Raw genomic sequence first — 27940 nt, 5'->3', positions numbered from 1 at the left:
CCAAAAACATAATAATATTGATAACAAAAAAGGGCCTTGCTATGCCGACAAATTTGTTAAAAATGACATAATAGCTTGAGTAAGAGGTTTTACAGGAATAACTGACATTGTAAGATTAGGTCTGTTTTATCAAAGACAAGCAGACATGTTGGCGATCAATTTACAAACACTCTTGGTTATCGCAATTTTAAATTGTATTTTGTTCTTTCCATAGTACTGCCTAAAACTTTAGCAAGGTAAACTTCCCTTTTCTAGCTAGTAAGAAAATAAGATTTTGGTAAAACACCCAGAACCCCCCCCCCCTCCCCAAAAAAAGCAATCATGAATGAGCAAAGGAGAACATTATGAATCTATGAGATTCTGCACATGAGTGAATCCTCACTTGAAGGTGATAAAGTGGTTGGTCTACTGTGGATCCCCAATTGACAAACATGTGGCACTATGATGGGTAGCTAACTTTACCTGTGAAGATTTTATTCAGAGAGCGATGGTGAGTGGAGGGACTTGCCACTGACTGGGCTATTGCTGTAAGGATGCCAGTTACTTCTCTCTCTGTCCTTGTTGTCATGCTTGTGCTTGTGTTTGTGCTTGTGCTTTTTCTTCTTTTTCTTCTTGTGCTCGTGATGGTGGTGGCCATGCTCCCCTCTGTGTTTCGAAGGTAAGGATGTGGTGTCTTTGGAGAAGGATGGTATAGGCGTGGCTGGCATGGAGAGCATTGACTGTTCGACGAATGCTGGCTCTTTACCTTGAAAGAAAAGCATCATTGGGGTGGTAAACACAAACGGCAATCATTGGGTTGCAACTATGTTATATCACCTGGTGTGGAGGGTCTCTCCAGAAGATTGAGGTGATGGTGAATGAAGGCCTGACTATCATGCACAGTTTCCATGTCAATATCTTCATCTTCCGTGTTAAACTACAAACAACCAAAACAAAACAACAACTGAGGAAAGTCATGTGCAATCTGTCAAAAAACAAACAAACAAAAAATACATGCCAGCCAAACTTGGCAAAAGACATAACAATAACAATAATAAGAAGAATAAATCATCTACATCCTTACTCTGATCTTGTAGCGCCCGATTCTACCATCGTCATCTTGATGCTGCAGTGCCTGTGTGGGTTCGGGTGGGGAGCCCAGCTGAGTCTCGGCCTTTCTTTTGATGCCCTGAGGTGGCTGTCCTACCCCACACACCCCCAGTGAAATAGGATCAGGCTCTTCATCATCCTGCCGGAAAAAATAAATAAATAAATAAAAATTAAGCATATTCTGTAATTTTCAGACTCTTTTAACACAGCACAAACCACAGAATAAACTATTTGCTGTGGATAATTAGAGACTTCCAAGCATTGGACAGTAAACTCTTTCATGCACCCGACGACCTGATAACTTAAGCTGTCCACTGTTGTAACCGCTGTCCCTGAAAGGGTTAAGTTTGGCCCACTTGTAGGTATCATATTTTCACGAACATACGGCGCACCGTATTAAAAGGTGCATTGTCAGTTATGGGTGCTATTTCTGTATTTAATACATACACAAGACGCACTGTATTACTAGGCGCAGGCATGGTAAAATATATGCTAGTTTAAAAAATACGGTAGCATGCATGCACGCTAATGTATGTTTTTAAAAACACAACGGGAGCAAAACTGAGTTTGGAGGTACTTTATTTTATTAAGTATTTAATAATGTATTCACATTATTTTTGGATCAATCATCATTCAGGCGTGGAAAAAAAAGTCTCTCTCTCTCTCTCTCTCTCTCTCTCTCTCAAAAAATAAAAATAAAAAAATCACCATTAGTGGCAGTCTCTCACCACATATGCATTATATCCACCCGCTGGTGGATATAATGCATATGTGGTGGTGCATTCCCCAATAAGTATGATTCAATTTTCATCTGTCCCGCATGAACAATCTATTAGACCTGAACCCATAAAATGGGTTCAGGCCAAATAGATTGTCATCACTAATGACTAAATATTTTTGGCATAGTACTTACAGGTGGGTAATTTAAGCCAACACCATGGATCCCAATACTGGCAGGGGTGTCGATAACAGCACCCACACTCTGTTCAGGCTTGATGGTAGGGTTAAGTACCGCTTTCTTCTCCTTTAGGTTCAACACAAGGCCAAGCTCAGGGAGGGGCAGGCAGGAAGGCCGAGTCAAACCAAACAAAGTGTAGTAGAGGTTCACAGCATCGCAACGCAGGCGCCAATCATGAGAGGTACCTGAATGCAAAAAGAGAATATGCAGGAATAGTGGTTACAATTGCATGATTGTCCATGACCTATGTTGTGTTCTGTCATATTATTTTGTTATTTTATGTTAACTATTCTGTAAAGTGCTTTGTTACAGCTGTAGCTGTTGTGAAAGCGCTATATAAATAAAGATTATATTCGAAAGATGGTTTTATTATTTGAGTATTGTAGTGTATTAATTGTGTGTGTCAAGACAACATATGTATTTTTATGTTCAATTATTTTTAGAAAGAACACAATGCCTGAGGATTAAATGTTTATATTATGGAAATTAAATAAAATAGCTGTCGGGACCGAGCAGAAAAGATTGGATAATGGTGTGTGCATTGACTTGTTTACAGCTGTTGAACTGGCAACCAAGATAACATTCAGCATTAGCCAAAGTAATCAGATTATTGTGAAGCCCCAGGAAAAAAATTAGAGCAAGAGAGAGCATTATGATTTAAAAAAAAATAAATAAATAAAAAATCACCGGTCTACCAGATGGACTAGTCATTTACCAACGTTTTTATTCATCGATCGAAGGATCCCCTCCTCCCCATGTAGTCGTACGGCGAATAAAAGCAAGCGAGACATGCAGCCCTAACTGATATTTCATGTCTTTTCTGAAGCTAGCGTAACGTTGCTAAATCTGTCAAATAATCATAATCATATGGTACAATTAGAAAAAATCAACATACAATGCTTCACATAAATAATGCGCCTGATAACGCAGTGGGTCTTATGTATGATTTTTAAAATGTATTATTATTATTTTATAAATAAATAGACATGTTGATACTGCACCCAAAAATACGTTGCAGATCATGGTCCGTAAAATGCGGTAATTAGTTGGAAAACATTGTTTGACTGACAAGCAGGTTGACGGGCACATGTCTGAGACTCACCTGAGTTCATGAGCTTCCAAAGCTGGTCCACCAGAGCTTCATTGCATATCGCTGATTCTGTTGTCTTGGTGAAGGGTGGATTCTTACAAAGCATGGCTAGGATCTTATGTCTTGATGGAAGAACAAATGTTAAAATGTAAACATGTGCATTTGGTTAATAATGCAGCGAAACCACCACAAAATCCAAACATTCAAACCCTCGGCATATTGCATTCCATCTAGAGACGTACTACATAATAACAAGAACACATAATTACATTTCAATGCTATTTCTCATGCCCTTGTAGAGATATGATCATTCCTTTTGTGAAGATCGATCCTTGACCAGAGGCTGAGGAATTTAAGGGTTCCGGCACGGACAATTCAGACTGTGCATGTGCAAGTTGGAGATAAAATGTTGTCATAATTGAAGATTTAATTAGCTGGATTTGAGGGTGGATTAGGGATGAACATCTCACTTAGGCCAATGCAGTGCACGGCCCAATATTCTGCCAACGAGATGGTAAATTCACAATATTGAAAATGCTACTCCAGATGCAATACAATTCACAACAAGTAAGATGCAATATATTTGACATACTCCAAATAGATGTAACATGGTATGAAGTTATGCAATGCAAAATATATTGTACCGTCGCTCTTAAAATTGTCGACAAAGAGAAAAGCTGCAAATGCCTGATTTTCTTTCATGGCAAACATGGATGATTTCAGAGATTTACAACGAGCTAAATATTGGTTATTTTGTCAACAAATGCTAATTACTCAGAAAAAAAGTATCTACAGGTAAAACATGTGTAACAACTTCCAAATGTTCATGAAAAAAGCATGATTTTTTTTGAAAGGCATGGTGGTGCCTTAAGTCGAAAAGTTACAATTCATGTCACTGGGGAAATGTGGTACTTTGCCAGGGCTAACAGTAGAATGGCAAGTCTTGTAAACTGGAGTGGACCAGTAAAGTTACCGGTATATGAACGCCCACATTAGAAATGGTAGAAAAAGTGACATTAGAATCACTAAAATTGTTTTATTCCTGCGTTACGGCAAGTTAGTGAAAGACGCCTGCATGGAAAGATTCAGAATGTCCAAATTTAGGTTACATCACTGCCTCTGGAATGGACACCTGTATTCCCTCAAGCAACCCTGTAGGCCAACTAACCTGACATAAGGAGCCGGGTCACTCTGAACCAGGTTGAGTAGCCACTGCAGCTCAACTGAACTCTTTTCAACTGCAAAATACATTGACAGCATCAACAAATGAGGTGAACAAAATCTGCACAGTCATCGATCACTGGACATCACAACAGTTCAATTTCCTTTCTTCTGACAAAAGTATTCATTTATGATCCCTCATTCTGATCGCATGTAAACACAATTGTCCATGTTATGGGGTGGCATGGCTAGACTATTGTTCTTTTAGTAATGAAAGCATAAAATATGGTAGACTTATTTCTGAAGACATTTTAAATTAATTTGGATGTTGGGCCAGTGCTAATTTTTATTCTGATGACCGTGTTGGTCAGTTTTAGAAATGGCAGGCAGTGGTTACTGGCATGGAATACTGTTATTTTTGCAAAAAACCACAACCGTAATTTGGACTTTTTTTTAACCCTATTTATTTATTCCATAGAGATAAACCAACAATGAGATCATGAATAAATATTCTCACCTGTCTCATTTCACACGTTATCTACAGAGACAAATACTGAGCACTTCCTCTAAATGTCTTCAGTCCGTGGAAGTTGTTGACCACCGTGTGTTCCGTTTAACTGAGTACAGTCAGCGGAAACTTCATAATCTACATGTGAATTTCTGGTTGGCTCTGTATGCAGGTACTGTACACCCATAAGAAGACTGGCCTTGTTCGGTGATTTCCTTTTTGTCTACTTCCTTTGTATTTTGTCTGTTTTCTCTCCTCCAATCTAAGCAACAACTTCAGCCTGACTGTTCGGTATGTTAGGACTGAACTGGGTACAAGTGCTTAGCTGTGCCGCTCCTTTCGCTTAGAACATTCCACATACTGAGCTGAAACCATCACATCTTTTTTCATTTGGAACCTTTTGATCTATTTTAACCCTTTCATGCACAAATAATGATAACCTGTAACCTGATAACCTGATAATGTGTCCACTGTAATAACCGCTGTCGAAAGGGTTAAAGGTCGGACAACTGAAATCCACTGGACAATGCCTGTTTTTTAATTGTTAGGGCAAGTACAAATCCTGCACTCTATTAAAGTACTGCTTAAAGTACTCACTCAAAGATGAGTTGAGTTTAGTGATATACTGCGTGTTTTGCGAGACCTATGCTGCTGACTGCTTGGCCAGGTCACCAGTCTAAACAAGACTCCGTTCATCTGGTCTTTTGTCTGGTTGAATCAAGGTAAAAAAAGAAAACATGATCATCATACCACTTTTCCCGCTCAGCGTAATTGTGATTTTATTCCCTAAATCTGAATTTCAGTGTAGAACCCAGGAGCCTATTTTTTAACTCACTCAGTAAAAAATAGTGCTTATTTTAACATTTTATAAAATCAAAGACGATCACAGGACAGCTATCATCAATATGCTCGCATCTTACCTCTTGTATAGTCCACCAGAGCTTCGATAGCAGCAACACGAACATCCACAAAGTGGCCATACTCTGCATAGGACCTGAAGAGTGATGCTTCACTTGGAATGTGACCATTTTTTTGAAGTTGACGAATGGCTTTCAGACAACTACGAATAAAGATTAGGAGATGGAAAAAAAATGAATGAAAAAATGCAATTGAATCAAGTATCAAAATGAAAATTGAAGCTGAAATGCATCATTGTTCAATGCCATACAGTACAGTATCGAAATCAAATTTCTATCACAGTAGGAAGCAAATGAGAATCACAACATGTTGTGTTGTATTATTTTGTTATTATGTTATTCTCACTTCAAGAAGGCGCCGCGAGAGTGGCTGCCTTTACAGCAGCTCCTATACTTTTTGTTCTTCTATTTTCTTCCTTTCATAACTTTGCTGCTGTAAATGGGGAATTTCTCCATTGTGAGATGAGTAACTGTTTTCTTATTCTTATTCAATCGAATCCAGATTTTGAAACTTGAGATCTAACCCGTTTTATTGTCTTCAACGTAAAATTTCAAATGATACGGACAAGAAGTGCTTTAAGTCCAGACTTTCAGCTTTAAATTGAGGTCGTTTCTATGAAAATCAGGAGAACCAGCTCCATTGCCAGCCATATATGCCCACGACATGGCACAACCACCACGCTTCACTAATGAGGTGGTTAGTCGAGTCCATAAATACTGGGGCACAATTCTCATCTTTAGACTTTACACAGATCTGATCGGCTGGATCAGATCAGCACATAATTTGCATTTTCATGCAAAAATCGGTGCCCGGTTGTAATGTCATAATTTGCCAATCGATCAATGACGTCAATGATCAGATGAGCAAAATAAGCAAACAATTTGCTCACTCCAGCGACGTTCTGTCCTGCCATCATTATTAACTCAGCGTATACTTTCTCAGCGTATAGTCAGATTGTTTTCCGATTTTTTCCAATATCGTCTCTCCTATGCACGCATGCGCACACGCGCACCCTATTAAAAGGTATAATAAAATATATAGAAAATTGTGAGTGGTGTACAAATACATTTTAGGAAAAACAAGTCAAAAGTTGACCACAAGAACTTGACTAACGTATGCCTAGAGGCAGCAGCTACCTGATCGTTATCGTGCTCTTGTAGCTTGGTAGTAACTTCTCCATGTTAAGGAATCTAGTGATCTCCTCCAAAATGAGCCGCACATCAGCATTTAAATTGTCCACAGTCCGAGTCTCATTGTTGATACTGATGGCTGGCGTCAAGGAGTTGGTCAATGCTTCAAGCAAATCTGCACGGTAGTAATTATCTGAGAACTGGAAAAGGACCAAGAAGAATAGAATGTTAGTAGACAAGAACTAAATACCGGTAAATATGACTTAGATGACATGTGAAATACACTACAAATTGCTTCAGCCAACTATCTTACTATCAGATTGTTATTTCCCAAAATACAGACTCCTGCTTCAGGAAGGGACAGAGTAGACTGATTCTCCTGAGGAGACCACAATCATTCCCTTGCGTTCACCACCATAAGAGTGTACAACAGCAGTGAGGGCCGAAACAAGTTACCACATTCCCTTCGCCACCAACTTTAATCAACAGACGCATCACACACTTGATTCATTGTATTCATTTTATTTGTTATTTTTTTGTGGTGTTTTTTGAATCAAACTGTTGTGTGCTGTTATAACACCTGAATTTGCTATGAGGGAATCATTAAACGACTATGTTATTTTAAAGAATGATCTGAATTCCTGAAAAGTGGGGTTTCGACAGTATTAAGAATTTAGGTTGCAGGGTGTGGTTGCTTTGTCTTTACTTTGTTCTTCCTGTTGTCGTTATACTTGATGAGGTCAAGTATGAAGTTGAGGACATCTTTGGGACAAAGGTTCTGCACATCTCTGAGTAATGCCATGGCAACAGGCATCGTCTTGCAAGGAATACAGAAAAAGGATTTGTTAGTTGATAAAACCGTCAATGACAAGAGAGATGGGTAGACTAAAAAGCCTGCCAGGGATTTTGTTTTTCTTTTTTATTTAATTCACACATTATAATCCACCATGAATCATTGACACTGCCTTTCCTTTGTCAGGCACATTCTAAAGCTTGTGTATTTACTCTAATGTGGTCTGTAGCCATGTCCCTCAAACCAAATCGTCTCTTTCAACAAACCACAACAATTTTACCCAGTTTGGTATACCTTTTGGCTAAAACTAACAAATTACCCCTGAGTCAGGATACCCAAACATTAAAATATTTATTGTCTGTTTTAATCGGGGCATGCTACCTTTTGCAGGAAATAGCTCTGGAAGTTGATGAAGTTGTTGGTCTTCACGATATTGGGACAACTCTTACAGCAGAACATTCTGGTGAACAGGGACTTCATGGCTGGTGGGCCCTGCCATGTGCTCACCATCGCATTGGCGATCTGCAATTATTATGTGCACAGAACAGCATATCGGTATGAAGACATTCTTTATATGTAGATGCAGATGCATACGATGCCATGCCCCTTTTCAGGATTTCTGATTTCATCCCCATATTTATCATACAAAGAGGTGCTGGGTGAGTTACACCACAATTTGTGAATGGATTGACAAAAGTATAATTTCTGAGGCACCGCACAGCAATGAGACTGACTCTGACAATGACGCAAGGGAACTTGCCGTGTTTGATTGTGAACTTGCCCCACAGTTTATTTTGGATACAGAAGATTAGGATTTTGATGAGGAAAAGGATTGAGCAAAAAATAATCTGAATACATCGTTAAATACTGTGTCAATTAAGTACAACCGGTCTAACTTTTTCTCCCACTGCCTTTTTAAAAACATACGCTAGCGTTTATGCTTGCTACTGTATTTTTAAAGGTAGCGTATGGTTTACCATGCCTGCGTCCAAGATTACAATGTGTCTTGTATATGTGTTAAATACAGAAATAGCACCCGTAACTGACACTACGCCTTTTAATACGGTGCATCGTATGCTTGTGAAGATACGTTATGGCTGCACACGTTATCTATGGTGCCTCGACAAACAGGTTCTGCAAGCTATTACCGTATAAACTTGCTTTAATACAACCAGTGTAGCAAAAAACCTGTTTGGATGCAATTTTTCTTGATAAACAAGAAAATATCTTTCCTTCTGATCCCCACAGGTACGCTTCATAGTACAGTATCATATACCTTTGCCAAACAGAAGCAAGCCTGCATGCGGACTTTGTAGAAACATTGTTCTTGTTCAAGGATGTCAGTCAGGGCCAGTCTGGAGGCAGGAGTTGGGAAAGTTTCAAGGGCTGATATGGCCTCCTCCTAGAATGGATAAAACATGCAGCCAAACAACCATGAAGAACACATTTATGTTGTAATGATATGCATAGCAAAGTGTGAAAGCTTATCCAAACATGTCTACCACTTGTGATTGGACTGTAGACTATTTCTAAAGAGTGAAACATCTATCTATCCATTATCTGATCAGCTCATCCTCACGTGGGAGCGAGACAGCTGGAGCCTATCCTAGCTATGTTTTAAAAAATAATAATTTTTGAAACTTTAATTTTATTTATTTTTATTTATTGAACAGTAACTTTTAGGTCCTGTACCTAATACCTCAATACAATTTTTTTAATCACTTCCACAGCTCTGCTCCATGTTTTAGTGCCACCTGCAACTCAAACAATTCTTACTGTTCAAAGTCATTCAAAGCCTGTGTTGACATATCAAGTACTGTTACACACAATTTGATCAAGATAACTTACTTACCTGTGCAACGACATCTCTTTCATACCGCAGCTGGTATTGCCACATGAAGTCGGCTTGCTCCAATTCCACCTTCCTCAGAATTGACATGTCTGGATCAATCCGTATCCATAGAAGAGGAGAGTCAGCACTACACAAGAAGGAGAAATAGACATAAAAAAGTGAGGCAGTGGTCGTAACATTTCGTGGGATGAGCTGGAGGTAACCACGATCTCTTCCTCTACATAAAATTTTGTGGTGTTGCCTTCAAAAAGCATCCTCTGGTTTTGAAATAAAATCAGATGCACTGACATATTAAGAATATGCGAATATTCTGAAGTTGTTTTTCTTCGATAAGGAAAGGAAGGCTTTTGCAATTATCCACATTCATCCTCTTTTCTGATTGATGATGGTGAAACTACATGAATTTTGATCACTTTTGTATTTAAAATAATGAAAAAATATTTATCTATTTTGTCACAACCATGGGTTTTGTGACCACTTCGTCTTTGTGGTCCAAACAAACAACTACCTAACTAACATCCAACTCCAAGTCTCCTCATCAAAAAAATTGGGGTCATTGTAAAGTAACATTGTTTTGCTTTTGTTGTTGTTGTTTTTTTAGGCTGATGCCGATTCCGATAAAAAAAGCAAAATAAAATAAAAATTATGTAAAGCATAAAATGACTTCTTTGGTCCCTTCAGCGCCAGCTTTAATGCACTCTTAATACACCTTAAACAAACAGCCTGATTGCCATTGTGTGTGCCAGACCTTCGTTAGAAAAGGTGAAACAGCCGGTAGTGGCTAGCATTCCATCAGGAAATTTCATTGAGAAATTGGGGTTGAGAACTTCTCTGGACATGGTACTGGTCAGTCTCTTCTCTGCATTAAACTATTTTGGAAATGCAAATGCAACAAGTGGCTTAACAAATGTCTTACTCCATGGCTGATAAATCCATGTCCACTTCCTCGCCATTCATCAGTGGAATCTTCTTTTTCTTATTTCTAGGGACAAAATAAAAAACAAATAAATAAACATTAGTCCACTAAATAAGACAAACTTTTACATGGTAATCAAGTGCATTTGCTGTTCCTCCGATCCCGTTACAATGTTCTGACTCCTTTAGTAACACAGATTTGTTTTCCATCTGCCCAAGTGAGTGGTGGGTTCTCTTTTTTTCTCACCTTTCTTTTTAGACCAAACACTGTCTGTATTTTGTTATAACTGAGCTGTAAATAACCAAGAGAGGACAACGAGAGCTGTAATATTATCAAATCCAAACTTCAGACTACAGAGATGAAAGTGGACTTTTCTGAAAATTCCGGAAAAAATAAATAAATGTGTGTGTGTGTGTGTGTGTATATATATATACACACACACACACGCGGACGCACTTGGCCGATCAAGCATGAATTAGTTTACACAAAACGCTATTCAAATACTCGACATTCAATGATTAATCTTCCTTTTGTGTGCACACGTGTACCCTTTGTGGCTTCCGTTCGGGCCGAAATTTCGAAATCTCCAAGATATGGCGAGGCCATGAGAATGCGAGGCGAGGGTATTACTGTTGTGGTAAGCTAAGTTAGCCGAGACGACACTTGAAGTCGGCCGGCCACGACTTTATGCCACTCTGTGTTTTTCCCTTTTTGGCCAAATATATATTTTACGACAACTGTCTTGTTGACGGCCTCTTTTATTCTTTCTACTGGGGTTTAGCAGGTGTGTTTATAAAGAGACGAAAATTGTTTGGGGACTATCCCCCACGTTCTAGTTGAGATGGTATAACCCAAGAGGCAAAATGACGCTTGCTACTGTTGTTGCGAGTTGCTATTCGTTCTACTAAACCATTAGTCAAACGCCATCATGCCTTCTGTCGTTATTACACAAACAAAAATCTCTTTACTGTTACTAGTGTTAGTGCCTCAATATGGCTACGCTCGTGAAAGCAATACAACGAACTCAAACGCGTCTTCGTTCAATGTTGTCAACAAATATCCGGATTATGCAAATTTTCCTCAATTCTCCGGAGAAATATTCATAAAAATTTGAAAAACCCGGAATTCCGGGAAAATCCGGAGGACTTTCATCTCTGAGACTAACACGCTGATTTGTGTCGTCCCCAGATTTATCACTGATGACAAAATGAGTGAAATCACTTTCATCTGTGTGTCCCTTGAATTGCGCCCTGGGAATTATACAAAGTTGTGCATTGAATGAGTTGAAAGTTGCAATCTTGTTCGAAAACAACAGCTATCTGCGATATGCAAACCAGGTGATCCGACAAAGGAAATTCAAGCCAAGTGGTGATTGAATTTTGTCTCCAAAATAATCTGTTGTTATCGACACGGATTGTCCTCATTAAGGTCACATGTAAACTGGAGCCTATCTCGGGCGATGCAATGGACCGGTCGGCAGTCAATCACAGGGCACATATAGAGAGCCACTCTTGGGCAATGAAGCAGGACGCATACAGAGTAACCATAGAAAACCCACAACGCAGGAAGAGGAATTTTCCAACTGAGATTTCAACTTCGACTGACTGCCAGGGAGCTGTTAGATTAATATGCTACCATTTCCAAATTGTTGGTGAATTAAAAAAATATATAACAAGGGACACTTTCAGTGTAAATTTGTGTTTACTTAGTGGAGGTTTTAGTGTACCTTCGGCTCTTGGAGTGACATGGGATATCATGTTTGAGGCTGTTCTCCTCGATCTGCAAGGTATGGTTGAATGACCCATCGAGTTCCTGCACTGTTACCTTGATGGGACCCTGGGGGGATACACAAACATTTGAGAGGATAGTTAGTGTTTGGTAGAGACAACACACGAGTGAAAATATCAGTTCATTAACACCATAAAATGATACATTGATTACGGCAGCCCACCATAATGAGATTCTCATATAATCATATACAATACCATTCATCTTTATAATGTATAGCTTGTTTTGGTCAGAAGGGTCATAACAAAATTCTAAAACCAAGATTGCTAGTGTTTTTTTTTTTGGGGGGGGGCATCTTGGGTTTTCGGGCCGCCATCTTGGAATATTATTTTGGGGGGTGGGGGGGAGTAGAATTTGGAGAGTGTATATGTAACCAATGTCATGCTAGTAGCACCCTTGCAATGATTATTTTACTTATCTGCTCCACAATTTGCCATGCTGGCATACAGCTTTTCACAAACTGAATATTATTGTGGTGACTTGGAGATGAAAAACTGCCTGCACGAGTGACAATGCAGCTGAATCTATAGCTTAATTAGTGGGTCTGGGAAATTGTTGGCATGGCAGGGAAAGTGATGCTTGGTGGTGTACTCATGTGCTACAAAAAAATGCTTTCATTGTCTTGTGCACTCAGTTGTTTCCCACACTCTGAGGAATGGCTCTACTTCCGCTCGGAGAAGCAAGCGGCCACTCGCCAGCGAGTGAGGCGGAAGAGAAGATGGCCAAATATCGTCAGGAATGCGCCGGTGAGATTCAGCCAACTGGAGGTTATTATAAGTCTTGCAGGTTCAGCATTATGTTTGCCAGGATGAGGTTTGGCTCACCGTTGAGACTGATACGCCCCTAAAATGCGACAATTTCACCATGGCAAAAAATGTGCTGTTAGATGTTGATAATTCTTGACCCTTAGGGCATTTAGATGAACACATGACACCTGGGAACCTGTTTTTTGTTATCAACCGTTCCAATACCCGTATATAATCAGGACACGTACAGCAGGTTCATGGCCTGATCCTTGACTCTGGGATGTAAATGTATCCCGATGACAAGAACAATCAAATGCCAACGTTCAGTATGAAAAGAATTGAAATACTCACAACATATTTCTGAGTTCCAGAGGATGTGTAGTCTTGGCGGATCTCCAATTCCAGAACATTCCTCTTTCTGTTGAATGCAAAGCTGCCATAGAATTTTACCACAGCACTCTGATCACTGGTTATGAGCGAGTTAAGACAAAAAAAAAAAATACGATTCAAAAATCAACAATAAGCCATAATTTGCGTGTGTGTTCTCTATGTTTCCTGCCAAACATTTGTCGGTCATAAAAATACTTGACAGCTTGCATAACAATGAAAAAACAATGACTACACTTTGCAAGAAAGATAAAGAAATAACTTTTACGGGCCATATAAAATGAACTGGCCAGCCAGATATGGGCCAAGGCCCATGAGTTTGAGAGCTGTGGAGTTAAGGATACACCCATTGTTTGATAAGAGGGGAAATGTCCTTGCCAGAGACATTAGAGATGGATTTCAAGAAGGCATGAGTAGATAGAAGCATCTGGCTCCACATGTGACTCTGGTATCTTTGCGACGAGGCTGTGCTCGCCAGACTCAAAAGCTTGTTGAAAACCTAAAGGAAAAATACACACAAAAAAAAGAATTTTGGAAATATAAATCGCGATTTTTGTTCTGGATCGTGCCATTTGTTTTTGTATTTTCTGTTTAATTTACAGGTCCAACATGTTAAGGACTGCACACTAAAAGCCCATGGTCGCCCAGCGTGGACGACTGAAGGCCAAGTGAAGCTTGCGACAGTTAACATGCTGGTGGACACACCTCCAAATGAAGTGCCTTCTGCGCCTATGTGAGAACCAATACCACCCCCATACCATCGGAGGCACAACAATAGAATACTTGTTCTTTAGCACCCATGGTGTTGTTACCTTTGCCTCGACTGTCGTGTGGCCAGCACGTGTTATATCAGGATATGAACATCGGACAAGCGTAGTCATATTGTTTGTTACCTTAAAATGTATGAGACATGTTTCAAGCAATGCTTGAAACTGAAACATCTGTCAACAGTTTTCACTCCATTGTCATTGTAGTCAATGGAGAAAGCAAAATTACCACATCCTTAAGCGGCACTTTGAAGCCGGATAGGGTTTATCCCACAAAATTCTGGTTTTGAAGACTACTCCGGCTCAAGTTCTTCCAATCCATTTCCATGCAAGTTGACAGCATTCTTTAGAAGATCACGATTGAACAACATGAATGGTACTGATGAAGTAAATTCACTCACCTCAATAATTAAATTCAATATGGATTGACTCAGTTCACGTGACCCTACTCATGTTCTGTTCAAAACATAAGGACTACAGAATCATTCATTAATTTTTTTAAACCAAGCAAACTTCATCAGCACAAGACTCTCTTGTTTTTTCCCCTCCTCAAGTGATGACTTCATATAGCAAGACATTTTTACGCACAAGGATTGGCCACTGGATAAGGGATAGCGAGGAGGAGTGGCATCTCCATGTTTTTTTTTGTACACCGAGCATCCTAACAGCTTATATCGCATGTTGAAAAAAAATAGTTTTATTGTTTGTAAGTATAATATGCAAAAACACACTTCGCTGAGTTACAGAAAATAAATGGATCACTCTGATAATTTGGAAACCCAGCAACAACATATTTTTCTTAACTCAACTACTCCGACTACGTAGCCCGAGCACAAAATTTGAAAACCACAGCCCAAAAGGGCACACTGTCCGACACAGTGCATACCCATGTATTCAAAACTCAAGTTAAAAAAGAAGACACCTCACCTGCAACATGAACTCCATGCTGATTCTGTTTTCAATAAGTCTCATCACCAAGTGAGCCTTACATTGGAACATTTTGTAGTACTCCCATGACAAAGTGTGCGGGTGCTTCAGTGAGAAATGAAGGTGGGGAGTTGGGCTGGAGAAAGAGAAGGACTGGTATCAGCATTCAATTTGTAATTGTTTAATTACCATTTCAACAGTCGACTTATTGCGATTAAATTAAAATGTATTACTTGTCTTTTTCTTTGCCTCCACTAAAAGTTGGGTGCAAAAGGACACCTCCCATCTTCAGTTCGTAGTCCACAATTTTGTCCAGCTCCTGTGGCAAAATAAATATATTCAGTTAATAAAATAGAATATACTCAGTTTGTTTCAGCACCATCAAATATTGCATGTCATGTCTGGATGCCGTGCACATCCAGTGGGTCAACCATTTGCATGTTTGCGCTTTCAAGAAGCATTGCCCAATGTGAGTCATGCCTTGCAAAAAAAAAGCACTCAGAATACCGACGATGAAGAATTGTTCATTTCTCTCTCTCTCTCTCTCTCTCTCTCTCTCTCTCTCTCTCTCTCTCTCTCTCTCTCTCTCTCTCTCTCACTCCTTCCATTGTGTTTTCCACCCTTCGCTGCTGAGTACATAACTGTTTTATAATGCTTATTCAGGTTGAAATAAATGGCCCAAAAAACAAAACAAAACAAAACAGTGAGGTAAAGATTCAACAGCAATAACAGTGAAAGATCTACACAGGAATTCATAATTCTACAGAAGTGGTTATCTTCAAATGGCGAGGAAGAGCAGCAATGACATTATGAATTGTATTACAGTAATTGGTTGTCCACAATGTACAGTGTGTGAGAAATAACCAGCAATAAGATGCCTCAAATCCTTATGTTGTATACGAAAGGGATAATGGCTGTTCGGCTGAATTAGAGGCACAGGTCCCAAGCTTGTGTAGAAAATGGGTGGGTTGCAGAGGAAGGACATGAAGCATAATAGCTGTGGCAAACAAATCATGTAACGTGGCGACCCCTGTTGGCCAAAGTTACAACGTTATTTTCTAATTCTGCGTGGGCAGAACAACAGTTGTCCGTACTGTGGGGGCAAGAGCTACTGGCCTCTTTAGAGACTCACCAATTGAAATTAGGCTATCCATCAATCCATCTATCTACGCTAAACCGCCCAAAAATAAGGCTATAATCCCTCTCTCTCCCTCCCTCTCTTCTTAGCTAGATTTATATCTATCTATCTATCTATCTACAGGTATATATCTATACAGTATATAACAAATTGTAATTAATTGCACAACAAGAACGATGATTTTACTTTTATCAGGGCAACACTCTTGAGACGTAGGAATTTGGTTCACGGCTTGTTTTCTGAAATCACAACCTTACACTTAATAACACTTGGAGAAGTGAATAACCATAAAATAAATTACCAAATGTAATGGTAAGTGGAAGCAGTGAAGGAATTATTGAGGTCTTATCACTTAGCTGAGGTTAAAATGACTCAGTGAGAGGGGCAGAAAGAGGGCCATAAAAAGAAAGGGAAAGAAAGACAGAAACCGGGTGATACAGTTGTTCCGTTTGTGAGCTCCTGTTGTTGTATGATGATGCACAGTGGTGGATCATTCCCGTAGGGAACGTACCACATTACCGTAACCCAATGCTAGCCGCCAAAAGAGCTTGCTCTGCAGCCAGCACGGACTTTCTTTTGTAAATCCGTATGAAGTAGCAGCAAGGAGCTGCGTGAAGCAGATCCCCTCCTGGTGTCAAATCAACTACCCTATTAACAAGAAGCACTTTCACCGAGGAGGCCAACGAGGAGTCGCTAATCATGATAATAGGAGAGTCAGGAAAGACCCAAAGTAAAAGCTTTGGTGTTCAGTAGACCACCAACACATAACTCACTCAGCATGAGTTTGCTCTGATACACACATCTTGGCAATTTGTCCAGGTTTGCAAAAATATTTAAAACATTAAAAATAAAAATAAAGCTGATACCTCTTTGATCCAGTGCCGATATTCATTCACTCCAAAGGTCTTCTTCAGATAGAGGCCAAAGATATAGCCTGAGATTCCCTTCAAAACCCACTCATCAGCCCTATAGAAGTAACAACATTTAGGTTCACACTAAATACCGTATGCCCTCAGTTACTTTCTAAATGGTTGCTAAACTGGAAGTGCTCTGTATTGTCATTTTTAATCCAGTCGTTTGCTTAGCCAACTTTGGCTGGTGACCACACACAACAATTTGCAGAAATACGGAACAGGTTGTGTCATTTACAGAGGTCGCCCCGGCCATTTTCCAACCAGCCCAGTATTGGGCCTTTGCTGATTTTAATTGCAAGGTAGGGAATATACTCAAATTGTGCTCGGCAGTTTGTTTGCATGTATCCATCTTTGGCAGTAATTAGCAATTAGCAGCAAAATGATACAAAACACTTTTTACTAGACAGCTTTCCACATTATCAGTTACAGTGAGTTTTTTTTTTTTTTTTACCAACTACTGATCAAAATACATCAACACGATCTCACAATACTGAAACAAATTTAGCATAGCTTCACTACATGAACTTTAAGGGTCTTATCTGCAGTATTGAAGTTGTTATTTGAACATCAATTCAGGGTGCTTCCTTAAAATTGATATTACAAAAAGGGAGTATGTGTTTGATCCTGGACTCGACCAGTGAGTGAATAGTGTATAGGCTATTTATCAAGGAATGTAGGTAATACAGCAGGTGTCAGGCAGCCTCTTTCGCTGAAGCTGTTTGGTTCTATACAGGTAGTCATCGTTGGATATAAGAACTAGTGTGCAGAAACCATGATTCAGTAGCTTTGATAATTGTAGGCATGGTCTTGGGCTTTGTATTTGGGTGAATGGCACATTACAGTCACATTACATGACATGCATATTTTTGAGTATAACTCAATTTTGGGGCTAGAACGGATTAATTTCCATTCATTTCAATGGGAAATATGACCTTGAATAATGAACGTTTTGAGTTACAAATGGGCTTACGGGCTAACAAGAGGTTCCCCTGTAAACCAATTAGCCATACACTACATTTACTGTCTTTCAAATGCAACAATACTGTATCTATCAGCCCTCTTGATGCAGAAGCCTTTTATAGAAAATGTGTCTCACCAAGACATCCTGGAGATGAAACACCCAAAAAACTGTTGAGCCAAGGCCTGGGCAAGGCAACGACGCGTCAAAGGGGTCTGGTCGATGATCATAGCACTATGAAGTAGGTTGGTGCTGGAAAACATGGCAAAGTCCTGTGAAAAACGTGAGGACGGCGGCGGCATAGACATAAACCCAATCGCCAACAAGGTAAATGTTGATTTATATTCTTATCGCTTACAGTAAAAGTGTTTGTTTCATTTGTTGGATAATAATCATCAGGAAGGAAATGGGATTTTTTTTTCTAATTCACACTTTTTATTTAGTTCATTACAACCATTTGTATGAAAAACCTTTGGTGCTGAAAATTAATTGGCTGACATAAGATGTCAGATCATTGTGAAAAAACTTGTGAATTAATGAACAAGGCAGCTAGTAGCTATGGGAACAAAGATGAATGGTACGGCTCGTTGGCCATCCTCACTTATTAATACAGTATAGTGCATTACGATAATATGCTACAAATCGGCACCATGCAAAGAGTCAAGCTCACTCAGCATCGGAGCTATCTTTCCCGATTGGTTCGGAGGGGGCCGGGGGAGTGGGGGAGAAGGGCAAGGTGGCAAGTAGGCAGCACGAATACTGGATGTTAAAAGTTAAACTAAAAATGCACTTTTAGACCATTACTAATGCATCCCTACTAAATTTGCCTGTTTGATGTTACGTTATATGTTTAAAATGAATGAAGATTGAAACTACAAAAAAATTCAACACAGTGTCCCTTTAAGTTATTGGTGTTCACTGTATTTCGCAGAATACATTTATTTATGTTCATGCATTGTTCTTATTTGGGGGCTTCATTCATGGTACAGATACTGTACTTGTTTTTCATTGAAATGAAACGTTGCATTTGCAAAACCTTGTAAACACACTTGTTAAAAGGGGAAAAGTAAGTGTCCTTTTGATTTCATTTGACGTCTCGGCTCAGCAAATCAAAACTGCGAGTAGTTGACTTTGGCCAAGGAGGAAGAACTACTGAGTCATGATCAATGCCTTTGAACTGTTTTCATGGCCAGTTATTTTGTCACTCTGTCTTATACTGACCCCATGTGGCCAAGGCGGGCACACCAGTGGTTATCTCATATTTCAAGGCAGCACTGCCACATGCATTGGTAACAGCCATAAAACAAACAAACAAAAAATAATAATAATAATAACAAATAAATAAACAAAAAGGAGTTAGACCAAATCGTATGCCTACCTGAAAATGCTCATGGAAGCATAGGAAGACACTTGCACATAGGACTCATCCACAAAAACCGTCTTAAAGCAGGAGTAAGGGTAGCGGCATGTTAGAATTTCTTCATAGAACTCAAAAATCTCATGCAGGTAAGACATGGAATGCTTGAGAAGTGGCAGCAGTTGTGGCAGGCAAAAGTGGGTCACCTGATGGCGGGACAGAAAGAACAATAAAATTACAGTTAGACTCTCTCAGGGTGAGCATACTCTGGTCAGGGATGTAGAAGACAACTGTCCAGATTTCAAAGCCATTTTTCCGAGCAGGAAATACTGAACTCCCCCCCCCCCCAAAAAAAACATGGTTCATCACCGCTCGTATTTTCTTTTGTTTATTGTTGCTGACACAAACTGCCCACTGCTTCAGGGTTGGGTGACACGCTGAGAACAAATTATGTGACATTTTGCGAATGTGGCAATAAATAAACTTTATTTCAGTGGGCTTAAAGTAAGGAAAAATTGGTGGATTAAAGACTTAATGATCAAAGGAACCCAGCCGCTGGGGGGCAGTGCCCTCCCCTGGGGGTGCACTGTTCCCCAGTGCCGGTCCCAAGCCCGGAGAAATGGGGAGGGTTGCGTCAGGAATGGCATCCGGCGTAAAACTTTTGCCAAGACGACCATGCGAGTTGGTAGGACGGTTTACAGGGGCGGATGGAAATTACTGACTCGCTGTGGCGACCCCTGAATAGGGTCGTGCCGAAAGGAGAAGAAGAAGAAAGACTTAAATGATCAAAGGACTGATATTTAAATCAGAATGCGTTGTATCACACAAAATGCCCTGAATAATTATTTTGCACACCTGTGAAAATATCAACTAGCCACCCAAAAGGTGAAAATTTCAAGAGAACTGTATATTTTAAAAATAGAAACGCAACTTTTTTAAAAAGAAATATTTGTTCATGCAAATACTTCTTGTTTTTTTCTACTTTCTTCCCTCCAAATTTTGCTGCTGTAGATTGCATATTTCTCCATTGTGAGACAAATTAAGGTTTTCTTATCTTATCTTAACCACAAACTCACCTCATGCATGTAGGGGTCGACAAGAATTTCAAAGGGCCCAACAGCCAGGGAGATGTTGGGTGCTGCAGTTGGGATAGGTAGGACATAGTGGAAAGTTTTCTTCCTCATGTCATGTGTGTAGATTGTCTCGATGAGGTCACCGCATGACACTGCAACCATGGAGGAATCTATGGTGAACTCTAGCTTCCATGTGCACAGCTCTGAGTAGGAGTCCACACAAGGGAACCAGAACCTAAGGAAAAGGTGAATTAAGGCACAGTAAATTTCAGATTAAGAAAAATAAATAACAACAAAATGTCTTTAACTCGGCATCAATCAATTCAAAAAGATTTTTGTTTTCAGTGCTTGCGTTTGTCTTTGATTAGTTTCTTTTCTTTTTTTCTTTTTTTGGGGGGGGTGGTTGTGTTCAGTAACTCTAGATTAACAGTGACTTGAATTATTATACTGTATTGGCAAAATGTTTTACTGTGATGAGGAAGTTTGTTTACAATATGTAAATTGATTTGCTTTTAATTTGTTAATGGAAGCATAAATGCCTTCAATGAAACAGGCACAAATCTCTGGATGGATTCATCAATTAATATTACTAATTGAGTTTCTAAAATGAATAGTTCACCAAATGTGAAATAAGAATACTGTTAATATTATTGATTTGAGCAATTTTTACTATACATTCAGTATATACACATTTACATACACATACGTACATACTAGGGATGTAACAATATGAACCTTACAATGTGATGATTTTCACGATATTGTGGTCAGGTGGACGATATTATAAAGCTCACGATCCTATTTAAAAACTCATGAGCATCATGGTCTATGTTGATCACAGTTCTGTTTTTTTTTTGTTTTTTTTTTTAAACGGAGATGTGGTGCTTTTAATATCATAACGCCAAAGTAGCACACCTTTCTAAACTTAACTGTTTGGAAAAATTGTCTTCATGCTTTTCCGAGCCCACTGCAAATGTCTCTTCTTCCGGGGCCCGAAATACAGCTTTATGCATGACTTCAACACTTTGCATGATTCCGCAAAGAGACGTTATTGGACTCCAGAGACACAGCAACTTCAATTAACTGCTTGTTACTCACCAGTGGCCTTTTATCAGCTGCTCTCTTAATACAATGCAATTGCCTGGCAGGGCCTTTCATTAATCTGCCATTACTTGAACAAACCCATTTGACATTTGAATCACATGCACTCGCTCTAGCTCGCTCAGCTTGATGTCACTTGGGCAGATTCAAATGTCTGGAATTTTGATTTCTTTCACAAGGCATTTGAATATTCCACACCTTTCATCAGCATGAGCAATAAATAAATTAATTCATTAAAAACGTGTTTATATTATTTACCGAGTGGAGTTGTGGTGTCCAAAGGAGAACACGTGAGCACCTCTCTCTGCCATACTGCCTTCCACATCATGGATAACAAAGTGGAGACCTCCTTTTGGCTGGTCCAGGGAAAATTCAATGTATACTTTTAAAAGATGTGAATCTGGAGACAAAAGCACGCAATGAACATCGGATTTTAGGAACAATGTGACAAACACCTTTTGGAGAGCGAATTCAAATAAGTCAGTCGGGATGACATTACACAGGCACCTGGTACTTTATATTTACATGCATTAAAGACAGCCGATCTACTGTATGAACTGGATTAACACTACATATGAAAAATATAATATTTGTCTTCAAATAGAGGTAGCGTTTTGAATGAGGAGTTTCGATTTGTTCCATGACGACGCTTGTGATTCAAAACACAAATGAATGGAAATCCTATTGATCGGTTCCACTTCCCGATAAACACCAACAAAAGGGGAAAAAAAAGAAGATTTAACTTTGGCAAATTGGGGAAATCACATAACAATTAAAGTTAGCATTTGGAATTAAAGAATTGCAAGCAATCTTAAGAGCATTTTTTCCTCTCGATTTTTCGAGACCCACAGAATATTGTGTTCTGAGATTCTAACCTATCAGGGTTCCTCCAGGTTTCTTCAAGTTAAAGTTAAGATGTTGTAAGAGCTATTTAAGAACATTAAAAAAATTAATACCTATTTCATAAATATATTGGCAGAGAAAGAAACATCTGTGAAATGGTGTTATTTATTCAACCTGGAAATGTTTGCACGATCTAAGAAGGCAACATGCTCTGAAGTGAACTCTTGTTGTATTTTGACTCAAAGATTGTGACAATTTTGATGCTGGGCTGCAATGTGTTTTTGGGTGGCTGCAGGAGGACTTTAGAGGCCGCAGACACCTCCCAACAGATTATCTTATCAAGACAGCAAGTGTACCTGACTCCAAATACTCTGAATGAGCGAGGACAGATACCAGCTAAGGTATCGGCCCAATGCCTGAATTTTTTTAATGTACACGATACTGTATTCACGAAGGCTGCCGAATGCAGTCACCACTACGAAAGCCCCCTCTTGTGGCCGTTCAATTACCAGCATGTAAACCTTTCTCTAAGTGACTTGCATCCAGGCCTCCCCTCTCATATGCCCATTAAGATGCAACTTCTGAATGATGTATGCTTAGAAAGTTTATATTAATGCTTTGAGTCTATTACTTGTGCGTTGCTACCAAGATGTATAAATTTATTTATAAAGTTGGATGGTATGTTGAATTCAGAAGTTTTTCCATTTTCTTCCTACCGTAATTCAATAAAGTGTGTGTGTGTGTGGGGGGGGGGGGGCTGAACTTAACTGTATTTATAGAGCATTTTAAAACAACCAACACTGTTGACAAAGTGATGTACATGGAGCAAAAATAATTCATACAATAGCAAACAATAAATTAAAAACAAAGACAGTAGAAAGCACAAAGATAGTAAAACTAAAAATCAAATGTCATGCTGAGTCAAAAGCCAAAGGATAAATATGAGTTTTAAGACGAGTTTTAAGTATGGACACAGTTGTTTTTTTGTTTTTTTTCTGGATTGGCTCACCATCTCCTTGTTTCCACAGTTCAGAAGGAACCTTGATGACCAACTCCCCATGTCCCGCATCGGGGTCCACAGCACTCACTGCCGCCGTATATGCACTCGAGAAATAATTCAGGTTCCTTCTGTAGAAAAACACAAATCATACAACTCATTTAATCGAGTAAAAATGGCACATTTACAGTGCTGACAAGTTCATTCAAATATATGTAAAATAACAAGAAAGCCACTGCATCATTCTCTTTCGAACTGTGCTGTACTGTCAAATCAAATCCTAATTCCACTGAGTCGAACCGAATCAAAAGGGTCCTTGAATCGCTTTGCACTCTACACACCAAAAAAATGTATTGATTTGTCTTTTGTGGAGATATGTATACAACCCTGTTTAATTCTGGTGATTGTAAAATCTGACCTGAGTTTCCTCCATTATTGGGTCGTTCTCAGAATGTACATAGTATAGGCCAGCCGGTTGTTGAAACTCTGACCCACTTCGAGAGTCTTGGATTAACAACTTGACTGAGATTTGTGCTGTCATTTGTGTGTGAATGTATTTCAAGCCATAGCGACCACTTCCGCTTCATGACATGTCAACACACTCATGTAATTAGGAGCCCTTCATATCCTTAAAATGCATCCGCTTCAAAAACAGTAATAAACTGGCAGAATGGCAATGCAACACCGTTTAATCGAGTTTCTTGCTGTCCATATGTAATGGACAGAAAAAAAAAAAAAGAAAAACAAAAGTTCCTCCTGCAGTTCCTCCTTGTTCCACACGATGCCACCGACGATTGACTAATGTAATGTACTGTATATTTGCACTTAAACCACTTTAAAAAGTTGAACTGGAAGTTCAATGGGTTCCCTGCAGAATACAATCATCACATGCTTTATAATTCCTTTTTTTTTTAACTCTACGACCGAGTACGCTATCTGTCAAGCATTGAGTGCAGTTTTATTGGTAACACACGTTCAATAAAATAGATCGCTCAATTATTTCTAGATGTGTCAAGTAGCAAAGTAAAAATATTTGGTTACCTTACTTAAGTAAAGATTTGGGGCATCTGTACATTTTAATTTAAAATAATCATTATAGGGTGGTATAATGATTGACTGGTTAGCACATTCGCCTCACAGTACAAAGGTCGTGGGTTCGAATCTGGGCTGAGAGTTTGCATGTTCTCGCCTGAGTGGTTTCTGGTAGTCCGGGTTCCTCCCACATTCCAAAGGCTTGCGAGCTATGTTCATTGAACACTCTAAATTGTCCATAAGTGTGACTGTGAATGGTTGTTCGTCTATGTGTACCCAGCGATTGGATGGTTCAGGGTGTAGCCCGCTTATCGCCCGATGACAGCACGGATGGGCTCCAGCACATGAGGCCGCGAACTTTTTGAGGAGAAGCGGTTCAGGAAATTGATGAATAATCATTACGGCCTTTACATCAAGTTTTTGAGCCGAGTGAGGTCTTGCACCCTTTGTCCCGATGATGCAGCACAAGCATTTTTCCTGAAAGTCAAGTCAAAACATTTGGGGTGGATTCCTCTGATTAATTAGTCCTCCACGAACACGAGATTTATCAAAAAAACGCATTTAGACCATCAGGGCACATCGAACATACTGAAAAGAAAATGTGTGACTTGACTTCCAGTTCAATGCATTTTTTCTCCTTGCATTACTTTTTTTTTTAACTTTTATACTTTGTTTTAAAACCATTACTTTTACTGAAGTAGAAAGATGTTACTTCAACTTCCAGTGACCTATTTTAGAAGACCGGAACGTATACTTCTACTTGAGTAATGAACGTGAATACTTTCAAAATCTCAGATTATTTTGCAGGCTATTTCTGTGGTGTATTATTGAACGCAAGGTAAGTATGAAAAAAAAACAAATATCTATGAGGTACTATCACGCTTTGTGATATAGTACCAGACTTAGGCCCAATTACGTGTTGCTCTCAATGCATATTTTCACATGCCTTTTTCTTTTCATTATGATGTTAGGCAGTTTGCAAACAATTTGAGCAATTTTGTACTTGAACCCCAGCAAGTAAAATGTATATATCCAACAGAAATTAATCCTCACTGAAAAAAAAAAAACGTGTTGACATACTGTACTTACTGCTTGGACTCACTGTGGCAAACTTCCAACGTAGGGTCATTGTAAATGAAAGGAGCTTCAAGATCATTGATTCGAACCCTGTAGATACGGCATTGTTTACTGTTCAACTTGATCCTGTTAAGGTTGGCTACTGTAGGGATTATGGTCAGCTCAACATAGCCCTGAGTGATTAAAAAGAAAAAAAGAGGAAGAACAAAAAAACATTTAATTTAGTCAGGGGGAAAAAAACAGCACAGACTAATGTCCGGAAAATACAGTAATTGATGTTACTAAAATATTACAACACAGCTCTTATTATGATGCAGTACAGTTTGACACCACTGCAAACTACAATCAAAATGATTGTAATAAACGATGTTTAATAAATGCCGCTCTGATAGTATCAGTGAAAATTGGGGAAAATCATTATACTATGCAAGTATTCATGATGTTGCAGTCTGGATGTGGTACAAGTTTAGCCTTGTTGAGGTTTATACTCACAATTACAGATTTTCTCTGGAAGTTGATATTGTTGATGCACACAACCTGGTGGGTCGTAAAAGAAAATGCATAATGACATTACATAACTTTATACAAATAAAATACAATATATCGTGGTGTTTTCTAGTCATCTAATGGGAATAGTAATACATTTGTAAGCAACATTTTAACTCTCGTTAATCTATGCATGCGAACAAAGTTAAGATACTTATAATTTAAAAGGCCGTGGACTCTCAAATCCTTTATCCCTTTTTCTGTTCATCTTCGTTTCGTTGTCAGCTCAACCGCGTCTCATCACTGGAGTCGTCTTGGTGGCTCGTACGGTGCAATAAATCTCTTCTAGATCAGGGCAAACAAAGCTCCTAAGAAACACAACGAGATAAAAAGTGATTCGACTCCACGCTCAGCATTAAGTGACCGCTCGATGCACATATATACTTGTTGGACCCACTCGGAATTGTTCAGAGATCACGACTCCAAGTGGATTTGCTCCATTCACGATAAACGCGTCCAGGCATTTATGTCAGCAACAACTTGCAAAAGTGAATTACAGCCAAAGAGTTCTCTATAATCTTAGAATCGCGACTGCAAAACTCCATCGTTTTACGCCATTTTAATTTTTCGGTCTCTAGCGCGAAAAAAAAGACTATTCTTTGCAAAAACTGCGCTTTCCTACTTGCAGCATTTCTGTAAACAATGTGAATCTCTCGACGACAACAAGATACAACAAGATGCAATAAGGTTTATTCCAAGACGATGGAGATGAGCCTTCAGCAGCGGAAGTCGTACGGCATCCCAATTGGGACAAAATAAGCCGCGAGACAAGCTGTATTCGTAAAAAGTAAGGCAATAGTAATGGAAAGAATACTATTTATTATGTTGGAATGGTTACTCCCATAGTGCCCATGAATATTTTACGACGCTCATACTTTATGAAATTTTTCTATTATTTTTGTTCCTATTGTTGCTGTTATTTTCTTCTTCTTCTTCTTCTTCTTCTTCTTCTTCTTCTTCTTCTTCTCCTTCTTCTCCTTCTTCTCCTTCTTCTCCTACTCTTCCTTCTTCTTCTTCGAGCAATATACAGTTTAGCCGCCATCTTGAACCGGGAGTCTCGCCCTTCCAATTCATTTATTTTTATTGAGACTTTAGCCTTCAGTACACTTCCGTGAACAAATAAATCATAATCCACAGAATTTTTAAAGTGTTTATTTTTATGGCTGCTTGGCTCGAAACATTGAATCAATATTTAATTAATGAAATGGTTATATAATTAATCAGACATCCCCTCTCATAATTGCATGTCTGGTGTTGATTAATAAAAAATAAGTACATTATTCGGTGTCAAAAGAGGTAAAGAAAAATTCGAAGAATGAGCTAGCCGGGGACTCCCGGTTCAAGATGGCGACTACGTCTTCACGTCCTCAATCGGCCAAGGATTTTATGCTTTTTTCGCAAATGGAAGATGATACTCCCTCTAGTGGTTATTTAAGTCAATGACGCCAGCTCGCTGAATTAGCCACGCCAACCGACCTGCCAACGTGGGGGCGACGTTCCCATCAAAACCAATGCTTGGAGATTGATATTCAAGTGTCCGGTTTCTGGAGAGAAAATCATACATGCAAAATTGAACCGGAACTGAAAATGAATTAACTTTCATTACAGTGTATGTCAGCAAGGAGGAATGGCCGAATAATATAATATTATTGTTATATATTAATATAGTTTGAAATATTTATAATTTATCCGTAAAGTTATTTGTTTGCTTTCACAAGAGAGTACTGAGTTTTGACTTTAACCTTTGAGGTCTGCATAACAAATATTCACAAAATTTCAGCTCTGTTTTTGTTGTTGTTGTTGTTTTGTAAAATCAATTTAGCCTGGCTTCGAGACAGGAGAGTAAAGTTTGTGCTATGAACAATGCGGATTTA

The 27940-nt window shown here is 39.0% G+C and overlaps 1 protein-coding gene across 2 annotated transcripts; it reads right to left on the bottom strand.

Annotated features, from left to right (window-relative positions):
- taf2 (TAF2 RNA polymerase II, TATA box binding protein (TBP)-associated factor) lies at positions 1 to 26819 on the bottom strand. 2 transcript variants are annotated; one of them, XM_019880059.1, is made up of 28 exons: positions 26464 to 26819; positions 26225 to 26374; positions 26013 to 26067; positions 25533 to 25693; positions 23424 to 23542; positions 21830 to 21971; positions 20474 to 20705; positions 19419 to 19603; positions 18179 to 18292; positions 17035 to 17134; positions 15264 to 15349; positions 15031 to 15166; positions 13681 to 13835; positions 13301 to 13415; positions 12142 to 12251; positions 10416 to 10481; positions 9500 to 9626; positions 8924 to 9049; positions 8029 to 8169; positions 7561 to 7671; positions 6861 to 7054; positions 5727 to 5866; positions 4306 to 4375; positions 3150 to 3259; positions 2003 to 2232; positions 1064 to 1231; positions 817 to 916; positions 1 to 745 (listed from the first exon to the last, which is right to left on the bottom strand). In XM_019880059.1, exons 2-28 carry the CDS (start codon positions 26272 to 26274, stop codon positions 474 to 476), a joined length of 3615 nt encoding a protein of 1204 aa, XP_019735618.1. In that variant the 5' UTR covers positions 26275 to 26374; positions 26464 to 26819; the 3' UTR covers positions 1 to 473. The 2 variants fall into 2 exon arrangements, with proteins under 2 accessions (XP_019735618.1, XP_019735619.1); XM_019880060.1 differs by having other exon boundaries at positions 1064 to 1228.
- Between the last annotated feature and the right edge of the window lie 1121 nt (positions 26820 to 27940).

The sequence above is a fragment of the Hippocampus comes genome, unplaced genomic scaffold, assembly GCF_001891065.2.
Source record: "Hippocampus comes isolate QL1 unplaced genomic scaffold, H_comes_QL1_v1.1 scaffold135, whole genome shotgun sequence".
Classification (NCBI taxonomy): domain Eukaryota; kingdom Metazoa; phylum Chordata; class Actinopteri; order Syngnathiformes; family Syngnathidae; genus Hippocampus; species Hippocampus comes.
The sequence above is the reverse complement of the archived record's forward strand: the minus strand, read 5'-3'. Positions and strand labels throughout refer to the sequence as shown.